The sequence below is a fragment of the Pelophylax lessonae genome, assembly GCF_965119305.1.
Source record: "Pelophylax lessonae genome assembly, chromosome: 4".
NCBI classification, from domain to species: Eukaryota; Metazoa; Chordata; class Amphibia; order Anura; family Ranidae; genus Pelophylax; species Pelophylax lessonae.
In genome coordinates this window covers 175368465-175384659 of record NC_138771.1, presented here as the reverse complement: position 1 = coordinate 175384659, position 16195 = coordinate 175368465, and the positions used below count along the sequence as shown (strand labels likewise).

Below are 16195 nucleotides of genomic sequence, written 5' to 3'. Positions count from 1 at the left end.
CATTCACAGTGATACCATATATGGGTATATTATGAATTTTTTTTATACCAAACGGGCAAAGAAATAACAATGCACATTTAAAAAAAATATATATACTACCCAAACACACTGAAAAAAGTTTTTTTTTTAATGTTACCTAAAACATACTGAACCTGACTTTGACCCTGACCAATAACCCTACCCTGACCTTTTACGCTGATACTAACCGATAAAACCCTGATCTAGCTATTTTGTCTTTATATTCTATTTATTTTTTATTACAGACTTTTTTTTGTTTACCTTTCTATACTAGGACTAGGTGAAAATAAAACAAATGTATGTTTTTCTTCATTCAGAAACAGTAAGGCTTCTTTCACACAGTCCGCCTCCGTAGGCGGATCCGTGCTGCTCAGCGGGGATCGATACACAGATCCCCGCTGAGCAGGCAGGTGACAGCTCCCTCTCCACTCTGTGTGCAGAGAGGGAGGTGTCAGAGCCCCTTGCATCTCTATGGGGGAATCGGATGAGAGCGGACCACCTGTCCGTTCTCATGCGATCCCCTGGATGGATGGAAAATAGGGTTTCCATCCGTCCGGATTTCACGGACAGGATTGGATGCGGATGGCAGTGGGTGTCAGCGGACATGTCTCCGCTGACATCCGCTGACATCCGATGCCCCATAGGAATGCATGGAGGATCTGCCTAAAAAACTGACAGGCGGATCTGATCGGATCACTCGTGTGAAAGGACCCTAAGGAAACCACAGGGGTGGGTTTTGCTAACTGATCACTGTGATAACTAATCAGAAGCTATCCTAGGGATCATATGATTAGGGGCTGAAAACAGGAGCTGTTGGTGACCACTCAGCCACTGTGCTAAGAACAAGTTTCCAACTTCAACTTATATGTTCTATGGATGTGCAGAAAAATTACTTTGCTATTTTCACCCATGACCGTGTATTTCCCTTCAACATTACAATCGTCACAGCATGCCTGTATCTTCTGTAGTCTGTTTAGCTGCCATGCCCCCTGCACATCCCTTGCCTGTAGGAGAACGAAGCACAAAGGGCAAAGCCTTCTAGAACACAGCGTGCACAGATGGGGAATGTAGGAGAGCTACCAAGTAAAACTTTTTTTGCATTGAATTTAATAATAATAAAGAATCCATTCTAACCCCCTGTCTGTGTGTGATGTAAATAAGGTCCTGCCCCTCTCTATCTGCACAAGGAATGGATAATTGCTGATGTTTAAACTCTAAAATCTGTGAAAAAGGTAAAAAAGAGCATTTTTGCAAATAAATAAATCTGAATATGGTAATACATTCTAATTTTAAACATATTAAGCACGTGTCTTGTGTGCTCACAACTACTTTTATATTATTATTCCATATACAGACACATCATCACTTTGCCCTCCATGGGCATCAGTACACCTTTCTCTTATTTACACGTCATTAAAGAGGCCAATATACTATGCTACCTGGCCATTATTAACTGATCAAAATTTGTCCAGTTCAGCAGCGTGTGACTGTTCCCGCTCGACAGAGGTCAGGTACCCTGTCAGCCTTGTTTGTGCCTAAGGGGGAATCGGTCGAAGGCTGGAAGAAAAAAAAACTGTGTGGCCAGCTTAAAAATGGCCTTTTTTCATCACATAGTTATCAGATTCTTCAAACTTTGGGTACCCTGGCATTTTTAAATCTGCCGATGTGTAATCTCTTCATGACCTTAATTTATGTCGTCACTGTGTGTAAAGCAACAAGCATGAGTCTTCCCTGCTGTCTAAGGTTGCTACCTTTTCTTGGAAAAAATACCAGCTTAATGGACTTTTTCTAAATTATAACATTGGCTACAAGTCTAATATTAACCAATTAAGTGGCAACCTGATTGCTGTTGATAAGGATGCTGACGTCATAGCCAGGGACAAGGAAAGCCTCAGTCTAGCGCTCCCACAGCCTCCAACGCTATAGAAAGCAATGCAGGTGGAGGCAGAGAAGGGAGCCTGATAACTTTTTTAAACAAGCATATAAAGTGAGCAGTACCAGTGACCTAAATAAAATAATAAAATTGCTGCGCTAAAGAAAAAATAAAATAACTGTAAAAACAGCAAATGTATTTGGGTCCAGCAGCCACACTTATCCGAATTGTAGCAGATTAAAATAAAATAAAAACAAAACTGTAGCGCTAAAAACCCTTGGTCATGACAGTCCCACTTGAAGATGTAAATAAAGCAATATGATGACAGTCCATATGAATCCAACTCCTCATTCAAAGTGATTTCTAGGATAGAAAACCGCCACCAGACAGCACTCCAACACCAGTAATTCTAACTTCTTACCAGAAGCTGTTGATCCCCATGACAGAGATCAAAAATTGCGCATAACCAATGGTAGGTGAAGGCTTCTCCAGTCTGTTCCTGATAAGCTCACAGTAGAATGCAATATGCAGAGAGAGAAGGAACATCTCATAGCGTAGACTGTTTAAAAATGCTTTATTCTAAAAAGAGGTATGGTACTCACAAACATCATGATGTATCTCGCATGTAGTATTGAGCATAGAGACCTCCAGATATCTATAGGGCGTTCTGTCCATGGACCACCAAACCTATAGCCGTCCTGTCTCCTCCAGGGATTCCGGCACGCGCTACCCAGCACCAACGTACGTCGGGTGGCGTGCTGGGTAGCGCGTGCCAGAATCCCTGGAGGAGACAGGACGGCCATAGGTTTGGTGGTCCATGGACAGAACGCCCTATAGATATCTGGAGGTCTCTATGCTCAATACTACATGCGAGATACATCATGATGTTTGTGAGTACCATACCTCTTTTTAGAATAAAGCATTTTTAAACAGTCTACGCTATGAGATGTTCCTTCTCTCTCTGCATATTGCATTCTACTGTGAGCTTATCAGGAACACACTGGAGAAGCCTTCACCTACCATTGGTTATGCGCAATTTTTGATCTCTGTCATGGGGATCAACAGCTTCTGGTAAGAAGTTAGAATTACTGGTGTTGGAGTGCTGTCTGGTGGCGGTTTTCTATCCTAGAAATCACTTTGAATGAGGAGTTGGATTCATATGGACTGTCATCATATTGCTTTATTTACATCTTCAAGTGGGACTGTCATGACCAAGGGTTTTTAGCGCTACAGTACCAGTGACCTGTTCAATGATGTGTAAATAAGAGGAAGTGCCCAGTGATGATATCATCTATTTAAGGCTAAGGTGACCATATTTTCAAAATTAAATCCCGGGACACGCTACTACCCCTGCCCACTTTTAAAACCACACCCACAAATTCACCATCCCCCCCATTTTATTCACTATTTAAACAGTATAAACCTTATGTATATATTAGCAATATGCATGAAGTTAATCTGTTTGCCAGCATGTGAGCATGATTAGGAAAGACCTGGGGCATCCTGAGATAGAAAAAGAAAAACGTTTGGCGTGGATTAAAGAGGAATGCCTAAACATAACCTGAGCCTAATTACTGTATACTCTGCACACATATGACACAGTCCTTGTACCCACAAAATACTGCTAATTACTGTGCCACATAAGACAGTCTCACAGACACACATAAACCTCAGGACAAAGCAGGGGTGTTTTCTGAATACATTGGGCATGTGTGCAAGATCATAGGTTGGGCACCCTCAATGAGCCCACAACAAGGGGGAGCCATACCAAACGTCAGACACCTACATATGTCCATATTAAAAAATACTTTTGAACAGACCTGTACAAAAAAAAGCGATCAGGAAATTCAGGAGTTAGATTTTCCCTCTCATGTTCTAATCTGCTCTAGAAATGTGAAATGGAAATGCTGACTGGCTGACAGAGACAGAACAGAAATGATAATGCAATCACAGGCCCCTCACTGTTTTTATCTAAAGAAATATGAGGTATAGGTCATCAGGCATCTCTCCTTGGCAAAATTCATGTTATTGCCCAGTATTTGGCAATAATAGCATTCCCCGCATGCTGTGCACATGAGAAATGGAGATCCTCTGTGCAACCTCAGATTTCTTATAATGACAGGTGTCATTGCTGCAGCACTGCACACATTTCTGGTTGAGCTAGAATAATACTGATTGTGTCTGTGTGTGTATTTCTGCTTGCTTTAGTCGGTATTATTTTTGCCTTTATGAGCCTGTTGCTTCATTACGGTACTGACTGTGTTCCCTGTGCTTATTTGTGCATGACCCCAGCTTGGCTCCATACTACATCTCTCTCATCCTTGTTGCTTAGCTGTGTATCACCCCACCTCAGCTCCAGACCACATTTCTCTTCTACTTACCTGTGCAAGACCTGGGCTTGGGCTTGGCCTTGACCTCAACGCTGCTTACTTCCAGACCTGCCCTGCTTCATCTTACCATGGGTGTACAGACTGCCAGCTGCAGTACCTCCTTGGGATTCCCCTGAGACTCCTGTCTGCTGCCTAGATACAGTCCTTCCTTGCTGACTGCCTTCACGGGCAACTATCATCAACCTAAATCCCCAGCCCCTGTGCTACTTTGTGTCTTACAAGCCCTGTCACCATAGCAAGGGGTGTACAGACCAGAGCCGCAAAGGAAGCCTAATTGTCACTTTGGCCTGTAACCAGGTAGGTGGCAATGAACATGTAAGGTATTTTATTTTTATTCATCAATGATGAAATCAGTGATTTGTTATGTTTTTAGTTGTACTGATATTTGAACAACTTTAGATTTCAATAAAGTTATCACACTATGATTATTTATTCATGTTTGGATGTGGAATAGCTCACTTGTTTGTATGTGTTTTCTTAGTATGTGTGTGGAGCTAGGGTAAGAGTGCATCAATGTTCAAAAATTATATATCCAGCTCTGGATATTAATATAGGATGGAAACTAGTGTAGCATCCTTGTCCTAAACAGGGGCTACCAGAACATTTAGCTGTGCTAGGTTGCAGTTAACCTGCCTGATTTGTATTCTTTCTGATCCTTTGGGTTTTCTCCTAAGCCTGGTATGACTATGGTTCCTTCTTTCTGTCAGTAGGTGGCACTGTTAAATTTGGAATTAGTACGATGAGCTACATTAAAGCTAGGTTATGAATATGCATATTTCTCTCAGCCAATCAACAGGAGTTTTTTGGCCACTGAGCATGCTGGGAAAGAGTATACAGTAAATATATGAGTAAGGCAAGTGATCAGGGGCCTTCCACCCAGACCTTGGTTTGGTGCGGATGTGCAAGGAACAGCTGCGTTGGGTGAGGCCTGAAGCCTGAGACTTAGCCATGTGCTTGAAGCTCAGCCAGAGAGAGCCTGTCTATTGCCTGGCATGAGACATGAGGAAAGGGATGGAGTTCTGAGATGAAGTACCAGCGACTACCCTTTCATGAACCGGGTACTGTGGAGAGTCTGGGAAAGTGTCGAGGGAACCCTGCAAGGAAACCCTGCAGGGTGCTGAGAGGTTTTTTTGTTACTATAGGAGACAGCTGTTGCAATGTAGATACAGAGCATGGGGTGCAGGCCTATGGCCCTTGTTCTGCATTGCGGCCTCCCTTTTTTTTTGTCTTTGGAGTCTGTAGGTCTGTTGCCTACTGTCCTAGGGTGTCCTGTGGCCTAACCCTCTCTCCCTCATTTTGTTGTTGGAAGCAATAAACTCACTTTTGTTCAGCTTAAACGTGACTTCTGCCCATTTTTCTGCAATCGTCCACATCCACTATACCTAGAAACCAGCACCTCAAGGCAAAATGTCAGCCCCCCCCTGATTCTGGGGGTCAGGGAGACCCTACACTTACATAAGCAGGGATTACTTTCAGTAAAAGTGTCCTGTCCCAAGTTCAATACATCCAGAGATAAAAGCAGCTGATTTTATATGCAATTTGTGACACTCTCTGTAAAAGGTGAGCTTGCCTCCACCACCCAGCCCTTCCTCACTGATCATTCATCATATTAACACATCACACCTGTCCACATTCTATCCAGGCCATTGTGTCCTACATGTTGTTTCCTTGGAGTTTGTGACAAGCTTTTTATCTTTGGCTATGACGTAAGTGTTCTACTTCTTTTAATAAATACAATATATACGGTTTTACACTATGTGGAGGCCTCTTTGTGTTTTCATGGTCCATAGGAATGCACAAAACAATTGAGTGAGCAGCTTTCCTAACGTGAGTTGATGATGTGAGACTCCTCGAATTGCCTCTGTGACCAGGATCAGGATCGCACATGCTTTATTGACTCATTACCATGGTATCTGAGTCTATATGTTCCGATAAGCACAATACCCGTCTTAAGTAGTGGATACTCACATTTGGATGTTATATATGGACTGTCTACACTGTCATTCATAATAACTTAAATTATACTGGAACCCCTTCACTTTGGAACTTTATGCTCACGTATATGAACAGGCTTTTTTCTCTGTTTTTTTTTTTGACACTTAGTATTTGCAATTTATTGATGCATAGGATGTAATATATATACATATATATATATATATATATATATATATATATATATATATATATATATATATTTAAAATTGTAAATTAATACCGTTTGTATTGTGTTTTTTCTGGATATATGGTTGGCATTCTCTCTGTCGTTTAAAAATCACCTTTTATTCATTTTTATGATAAAAATTATAGACCCTTAATTTCTTTGTAAGTGGGCAAATTTACAAAATCTGGAGGGAATAAAATAACTATTTTCTGCACTATAAAGCTCTAATAATCATTTCAACCTATAGCTTTCTTTGTAACATCTTACATTTTAATCATATGATCAACATGAATTGTCCAAATTCTGCCAAAACTAATATTTAGATAACTTTTTTTTTCCCTTTATCTAAGTTCCTAGTTCTAACTTTGTTGTTCTTAGAATTTAATAGGAATAATACATATAAATGAAAAGCCTGACTTTTTTTTTTTTTTTTACACCATATATGCTTTATTACAAGGGTCTTCAAACTATGGCCCTCCAGCTGTTCAGGAACTACAATTCCCATCATGCCTAGTCATGTCTGTGAATGTCAGAGTTTTACAATGCCCCTTGGGTGAAGTAGTTCCACAACAGCTGGAGGGCCGTAGTTTGAGGATCCCTGCTCTAGTAGATCTAAAAGTAGAATTGCACTAGTATCTCAAAAGACAACATAGTTATGCCAATTTGCTGAAACAGTACCTTTATTTAAATGTACCTAAAGTAAAATTGATACTGCTGTAATAATTTTGCCTGCAGAAAAATGACATGTGAAATATCAGCAAACATGCACAGGATGCTGTTTAAATGAAGTCGCTGTAGCAGAAGTGTCTGACTGTCCTTGTCACAGAGATGTACCCTATGTTCAGACTTAGTCAGAAGTGGCTTTATGAGATGCATGAAAATATCTTTGCAGTGACATGAATAAATGTGACCCACTTCCAGGGATCACATCAGATAAGATGAAGACGCTGCAGGATGAAAGTGCCTAGGAGCAGCTGCGGTGACACAGAGATGACGGCTTTCTCCTGATTCCTGGAATCAAGCCCTCCTGCTCACAGGACACAGGAAGATTCAGCCAAGAATCAGTATTCCTAGCATAAGCCTTGTCTGTGGTACTGTTTGGGTTTGTTAATTTAGCAAGGCTCATCTTAAAAAAAGCATCTTAAAAATAAGTAAAAAAAAGCTTAGCACGTAATACTGACAGGTTTTTCTTATAGTGCCGTCCAATATCAACAGATCCCATGTCATCTTCCATTGTACTAGCTGCAAAGTAAAAACTGAGCACTTGGCATGTGTTCTTGCACTTTACATTTCACCATTTCTCATTGAGATGCATAAATAAAAAGTCTTCTAAGGATGCCTGTCAAGGTCCCCGTCCTGAGCAAACTTTGGTTATTGCCTCACTAAAGTTTCACCAAAGGCCTGACTTTTTCTAGATAAAAAAAAAAAAAAGCTGGAAGATAAAGAAATATATTATACTATGAGATATCATTTAGAAAGGTTGGAGTTTAGGGCTCAGTTCACAGTATGAACCGCATGTGAATTGTACAGGGACCGCACCACATTTCGGGTCAATTCACATGTGATTCAATGCGGTGCGATTTGAGCCAACTATTTAGAACAAAAGTCATGCATGCATCAATTTTGGAACTGCATTGTGATCCAGTGCAGGCAAACGAACTGCATTTGGGATGTCATTGGGATTGCACTGACACCCGCTGCGGATCGCAAGGCCAGTGCATTTTTAATGTGGTGCGGGAAAATGCGCACGGATCGGGGGTGAACCTGGTGTGAACCTAGGCTAAGTGATAAAATATGAAAATTAGTGCCGCACAGTACTATATCATGTGAATATACAAACAAACAGATGTGAAATAAATCAGATTTATGAAATATCCATATGTTCCCGAAGTTAAATACAGTAAAGCAAAATCAATCGAAAACAAGAGTTCGTGTGTTGTCCTTTAAATAATCATAAAATCACCCAACATTGCAAAAACCTAAAAAAAAATGCCCATGTGTTCTCAATGTTGTCCATGTGTACATAAAAAATTATTGGAATAAATAAAGTGTCTGTGTGTGTTCCTCTAAATCTTCAAAAAAATATCTAAAAATGGCAAAAAACAGTCCAAAATTATCTGTGTGTACTTAATATTGTCTGTGTGTACCACTTAGATGTATCTCATAGTATCTTATATCCTTTTCATTCATATTTCTTTATACTTCCATCTGTGACTTTAATGTATAAATCATCAGAAAGTGTAAATGCTATCACTAATATATACTGTATATGCTTCACCTTATGACCAGACCTAACAAACAGGTCATTTGTGCCTTCCCCTTTAAAAGGAGTTCTCATAAGCCACAGGGATGATCTCTACTCCAATATTAGAAGCTCCACAATCTATTTCTATCCTCTATCATAATAACGTCCAGGATAATAAAAAGCTCAAAAGAAGCTGGCCATATAGTGCTCTCTGCTAAAATGATATTTTTTTTTATTAAGACTAAATGTGCTTAACTTAAAAAGTGCACTAAAGGATTGGTGCACATCACTATAGGGCTTTACAATAAGAAAACATCCACCAAGATGGCCACCCGCACACTTCTGGGTTACGCCATGATGTCACCAGCTCAGCCCAATGTGTTGTGTCAGATCGCTGACTTCTTCAGGGGTACATATGGATATTTCATGACTTTATTTCACATCTGTTGGTATGTACAGTATATTCACATGATATAGTACTGTGCAGCACTCATTTTCATATTTTATACTGCCTAATTTTGTGGAAACACATGAGTGTTAGAAGCGGTACCTATAGTTCATTTTTTTTTTTTATTCATTCCACCTTAAGATACATATATTTTTTACATATAATGGGTGATTGCACTTGGATATTTTTTGGGTTTTGTATAGGCTAAGTAATATCCTTTATTTGCTAACTGAAGTTATTTAAGATGCAAGCTTTCAGGATAACTTAAATCCATTTGTCAAGGTTGATATATTCAGATTACAATATATAAATCAATAAACTTTTATCACCATATTATAAAAAAACTCAAGTTATCTTGTCCTTTTTTCTAAAGTTTTAGGTAATGAACCTTCAAATAAAATGTAAACACAGAAAGACAAACACTCCAAGTTCAGGATGGCTGAACCTTGGTAACTGAGACAGCTGGCAATATTGTACCAGTATCTGAAATCATATAGGAAATCTGTTACGTCAGGGCTTGCTCACATTGCCGGCTTTTACAGAACTGTTAGTGTACAAAGCGTTTTTTTCTGTTTGTCTCAAAAGTGCTGGCTCTAGCAGAACAACGGCTCTTGGCCGTCCACTGCCAGATTTAATGCAATTTCATAATGCATCATATTAATTTAATAAAACACTACTAACTGACCTTCAGGTTCCCTGCCTCCGATTAGCATTTTCCACAGCAGCAATTTTCTGTGCATTTTACAGAGGAATGTATAGGTGCAGCAATTTCTATTCCAAGACTACCAATAGTTCAGGGCAGCCCTGCAGAATGCAGCACCTATGGTCATTGCTTGGCAGAAGAAAAAGGCTGCGTCAAATATCCTTGTTAACTTGAAGAGACAAAAGAGTAATACGTCTTAAAAAAGAAATGCCTGCAAATTGGGCATTGTCAGCAACTACACTCTAAATTCATAAGCAGAGACAAGCAAATATTTTAGCAAGGGGGACACCATAATGTCAATTACCCAAAAGTCCACGTATTGTCCATGTAGATCATATATCTCTGTTAGGATCTATCTATCTATCTATGGGGTTGCAGATAGGTAAGGCCAAAGTGTACTTAGTGGTTTCCTGCCTGTGGTTATTTATCATCACTGCATCAAACACAAAACTAAAGAGTTTGGCGTTGGAGGGGTCTGTGACGGCACAATTCAATACACTACAAAACATTGGCTAGTTATGAGTTATTTTGGGACAGATTAGACCTGTAGACTGTTTTAGAACAACCTGGATGCAGTCTCTCCAACATATCAGAAATGGTTCATCCCAGGGAAAATGAAAAGTAGAAGTCCAGGCTATACAACAACCCACCTTTCAAATGCTGACCCCCCCCCCCCCCCCCCCACTGTTCCCCGTAGCGCTGCACACATTTTAACATAAATTGCAATTTAAATACCATTTTGTTCCCCTCATTTTTCTATGCAGTTACATGAAAGCAAAACCCTGGGTCCTCTGTGTAATGTGCAAGACCAACAACAGAGCTGAATTCAATAGTGTCCCCTGCTCTATACAGTGTTGGTGGTGGTAAAAGTTCCCTCCTACCAGCCACACATCACGCAGAGGAGATGGAGATTTGTGATGTAAATAAGGGCGAACAGGTATTTTGCATTGATTTATGCTAAAATGTATGCACTGCAGTGGGGAACCAGCCTTTTAGAGGTGTTGTATTGTATAGCCTAAATGTCTGCTTTAAACTATCCCCCAGGTGGGGTCAAAGGCCAGTCCCTAATCCCCTGCATACTGCTAGACAGACCTACTACTATCACCAGCTTACCTTTTAAAAGGCCACAATATACTCAGCAGGTAAATCCCATCCACCACCCTGCCCAGGACCCCTAGGGGCTGCTTATCACACTAATCTAAACTTTATATAAAAATCTGATTATTGTAAATGCTACGTGTAAATATGATTGTTTTATCTGTGTACCTGGTTATCCCTCTATCCAGATTCATATTTGAGCCTAGGAAGAAAAGACAATCCAATGGGCTCTCAAAAGTGTTCACATTAAAAGGGAGGATTCCAGACATCTACTGTATTTGCCCTTGACATAACTTTTAACTCGATTTTAAAAAAGAGATTATACAGTTTATAAAAACCTATATGCACAGTCTTGCTATGCACAGATTGCTTCCATAGCAAGCTCTTGCAATTTTTAAAGCATATGCTTTTTATTTCAGTCAGTTAAAAAAAAAAAAAACATTGACCTTAAGTTCAATCCGACTATTATTTGCCTTCTCCTCCTCCTATTCTCCCTTATCAACCAAGCTAATGACATTTTTATACAACCTTTCTGCTTTCATGATATGCCTTATTTTAGACACAGTGATATTGTCATTGGATTTTTGCTTCTTTATGCAATACAGGCAAACCATGGCTAGTAAGAGAGAGCTTTCTATGTACAACCAAGAGCAGTGGGCTGGATATTGAGAGGCGAAATGGACATATCAAAATGCCTTGATGAGTTAATGTCAGTCTGATGGAGTGGGTGCCAGTAGACAGGCTGTATTTGCATGTAGACTGTTGGAGGTGACACCTACATGTGATGCTGAGCTTCCATGATTTAAACAAAAGGAGCAGGCCCTGGGGCAGTAAGGGGTAAGCTGCCTGAAGGGTTAATGGTGTTTTCATGCTGTATATTCTTCTCTATTATTCCTGCAATTATGCCTGATTTATAGTCATAACATCTTGTTTGGCAAAAATAGTTGCACATAAAAACATCTAAAAGGGAAATATGTTATGGGAACAGTTTAAACTTGTGTAGTATGCCAAAAAGTATCATGTGATCATGAGTCATACTGATGCCAATCCCCTTATTGCGAAATCTATTTTTCTGTTGTTCTAACTATATATATGCTCGGGACATTTCCTAAAATAAACGAACATGCTTTGACTTTTGCCCTCCTGTGTGTCTGTATGTGTTCCCGAATATTCATAGGGACTCAATCTAGCCGTCTGGTTCAAAATTCCCTAACACTGCCGAAGCCCCATATTTCAGGGCTAATTGCTTAGTGTTCATGGGGCCTGGCCTCTAGTGAGTATACTTCAGTACATGTATGGTAAACTAAATAAAAGCATTTTAAGCTGTATCCTACCACAAATGCTGGGTTTCTCTTGTATATGTTTTCAACTGATTTGGTAGATGTATAATATATTACCAAAAGTATTGGGACGCCTGCCTTTACACACACATGAACTTTAATGGCATCCCAGTCTTAGTCCATAGGGTTTAATATTGAGTTGGCCCACCCTTTGCAGCTATAACAGCTTTAACTCTAATTCACTCTAATTCATCCCAAAGGTGTTCTATCGGGTTGAGATCAGGACTCTGTACTGACCAGTCAAGTTCCTCCACCCCAAACTCGCTCATCCTTGTCTTTATGGACCTTGTACCAAGAAAGGTCCATAAAGAAATGGATGAGCAAGTTTAGGGTGGAGAAACTTGACTGACCTGCATCTCAACCCGACAAAACACCTTTGGGATGAATTAAAGCAGAGACTGTGAGCCATGCCATCTCGTCCAACATCAGAGCCTGACCTCAAAAATGCGCTTCTGGAAGAATGGTCAAACATTCCCATAGACACACTCCTAAATCTTGTGGATAGCCTTCCCACAAGAGTTGAAGCTGTTATAGTTGCAAAGGGTGAGCAAACTCAATATTGAACTGACTAAGACTGGGATGCCGTTAAAGTTCATGTGCATGTAAAGGCAGGCATCCCAATACTTTTGACAATATAGTTTATCCTTTTTATTTTGATTGCAAACAAATTCTTTTTCTGGCACTGCATGTTTTATGTTAAGTGCATGCATGCTAAGTAATACATAAGTGTATCACACGGATTACAGCACTTGCTTTTCAATGCCTTCATCTTCTTTTCTTTCCAAAAGGACAGACATAAAATATCTTTATTCAAGCACCATCCAGGATCAGCATCTGCTTCCTGGACTGAGATGCAAGCTTAGAGATCACACAAGCATTTATATCCTGGCGCCTGTGCAGTTCTTAGCAGCTTTCACAAATGTCTGCTACAGATCAACCACCCACTGCACACTCTCATCTTGTAGCTTACTACAAAGTTACAATGTGCAGTATGATCACTGGGTGAGGGGTGACTGAAAAAATGCTTTCTTTTACCTGCAGCAGATTGATGATATTATCTCACACCAGGCAAAATCAATTTATCATAGCTTAACAAATGCTTTTGATTTAAAGATGTGAAACTTTTTTTTCTATTATCCTGTTGCTGTACAGAGTGACATGTCAGTAATTTATTTGTGCAGATTTGTAAAGTTCCTGAAAGGTCCACTTTAAGACTTTAAAGCAGAGTTCCACCCATTTTTGTGTTTATTAAATGTCAGCAGCTACAAAAAGTGTAGCTGCTGATTTTTATCAAACACATGCTCACCTGTCTCACGGTCAAGCTATGCGGCTGACGGGAGCTTCAGTTCTCTCCCTCTTCTCCCCAGGGGGGGTGGCATCTCTAGTGTGGGCATACGGCTATGACAGCTTGCGGCTTCACATGCTTCATACACGTTTCATGCACGAGTCGCGCTGCCCATGTCCTGAGTGGACGGGCAATCCTATGGGACCTGTGACGTGCCCCAGAAGATTACAGGGAGAAAGGGCGGTCCGAGCGGAAGTGGGCCTGTCAAAACTAGTTACACGCCCCCCCCCCCTAAAAAAAAAAACTAAATGCCAAATGTGGCATATTAGGGGGTCAGGAGGCCTTAAAGCGGAAGTTCCATTTTTGGGTGGAACTCCACTTTAAGAACTGCAAGAGCTCAGCACGGAGGCAGTCTGTTGATAATAATAAAAAATGTCCATGCCTTTTTTATAACCAAGTTAAAAACTAAAAATAATACAATAATCAGAGTAATCTGATTCTTTGAGAAGGACTCAGATGTCAAACAGTGGACAGTTCGTTTCACTCAGTGACAGCAGGAAACTCCTCCAGGCTGCAATGGCGCCATATTGTTAAATAAATCTTTGTGTCTCATGATCTTCTAATATGTCACCAAGACGTAATGCACTTTGGGACAGGGAAGTAAACATAGATATGGTGGTTTTGGAATTCATCATTTTTTTTTAATGGCTCCCACTAAGATCTCAGTATTCGTTCAATACATTATTGTGCTGTCACTTACCAACATACCCAGGGGTTCCACAGGCTGTTGACATCACATCTCCTTTACCTTCCATCTTGGAAAGACCAAAATCGCTGATCATAATTTTTGATTCTCCTTCTTGACTATAATACAGCAGATTCTCAGGCTAGACAGGAAAGAACATAAAAAGAAATCACGTGAGAGTGTAACTGGTCCACATGAGATCTGATCCCTTCACAATTTAGAACATGATGAATCCAGTAGGGAGTAACAGCCATAAAAGCACAAGGTATCAATGTTTTTACTCACTTTCAGATCCCTATGTACAATTCCAAGTCTGTGAAGGTAGAAAACAGCATCTAACACCTGTCGGATTAGCGTGCTTGCATCTTTTTCAGTGTAAAATCCTTTTTCCACAATTCGGTCAAAGAGCTCTCCTCCAGAAACTCTGTGAAACAAACATTCAAAATGAATAACAAGCATACATAAATGTTTCATTCTGTTTGGATAATTCCAAAGTATAAATGATATACCATTATAGAATCTTATCATATTATGTCAGAAGTTAAACTTTGTTTCCATCCCTTTGCCATTAACCATTTATTACCTACATAATTGATTGGTATTTATTGAAGTGTGTTGGTAATATACAGGCAGGACATGGGCAATAAATGGAACACTCTTTTATCTAGTCTGATAGTTAAAATGGAATTTGTCGCAAAGGAATAAAGACATAGCACATGCAATAAAATCCTCTGTTTAGTGGCAAAAATGAAACAATCAAATAGCTATATAGCTGTAACTGCCTGAAATATACTTTTGTTTTTCATTACTGCAACTCTCTTTACAATATACTTTTTAATCCATCATTCCTGGCATTTGACGTCCAGCAACAATAGAGTTATAACATGGGATTGAAAGAAATAAAAATAGCCATAACCTTGACTTCACCACTAGTACCAATCTCAGCCATCTTATTTCTCTGTGAATCTGATTTAAAATTTTAGAAAAATATTAAAGTAGAACAAAAAAAACAAACATGTAATTAGGCATTAGGGCTCCATGCACACTGGACTGAAAAAAACTCATATGGAGGATTTTTTTGTACAAAGTTTAGATGAGTTTAGGAGATCATATATAAGGGGGTGTGATTCTCGCGCTGTCCTGTAGGTGAGTGAATATATGTACCCTCAATGCCGCTGGTACTATTGCTGTTAACCTCACAATTACAGATATGAGATAAATGGGGGGAAGTACCGTGCGTCAAAGGTTTTGTGTAGTATAAGGTGACTCAGTGATAAATAAAGTTAATAAATCAATTGATAAATAATTCCACTGATTTCTAATATGTTGATTAACCTCCCTGGCGGTATGATTCTTTTGGATTTTAGGTGCTGAAAGCGGTACCATTATTTTGCATGTAATTCTTGTGAATGAGCAGCCCAAACCAACTGTATACATTTATTTTATATATATATATATATATATATATATATATATATATATATATATACAGTAAAACCTTGGATTGCGAGCATAATTCGTTCCGGAAGCATGCTTGTAATCCAAAGCACTCTTATATCAAAGCGAATTTCCTCATAAGAAATAATGGAAACTCAGATGATTCGTTCCACAACCATTTATTCATAAATCCTTCAATTTATAGTCCATATAAAAAGATTATAGCATTGTGATAGGTTGTGTAACCATAAAATGTCCATCCACAAATAGCCGCTTCCACAAGGGGAAGCAAAATCCAGCAGGAGCTACAGGGTATCAAAGAGAAGAGAGGCGCCTCTAAGTGTAGTAATATGGTTAAATTTAATGAAGGTACAACATTTAGCAACTTTTATACTCAGCTGTGACATGACGCTACTTGTATATCAAGACATCGCTTGAATATCAAGTCAAAA

The 16195-nt window shown here is 39.5% G+C and overlaps 1 protein-coding gene across 1 annotated transcript in view; it reads right to left on the bottom strand.

Moving 5' to 3' along the window:
* CAMK1D (calcium/calmodulin dependent protein kinase ID) overlaps window positions 1-16195 on the bottom strand; it is a 422171-nt gene that overhangs the window by 23271 nt on the left and 382705 nt on the right. Inside the window, exons 4-5 of the mRNA XM_082254375.1 lie at window positions 14592-14730; window positions 14322-14448 (exon numbers count right to left, since the gene is read on the bottom strand). Coding sequence (XP_082110501.1) covers window positions 14322-14448; window positions 14592-14730 — 266 coding nt within the window. The remainder of the gene's footprint in view (window positions 1-14321; window positions 14449-14591; window positions 14731-16195) is intronic.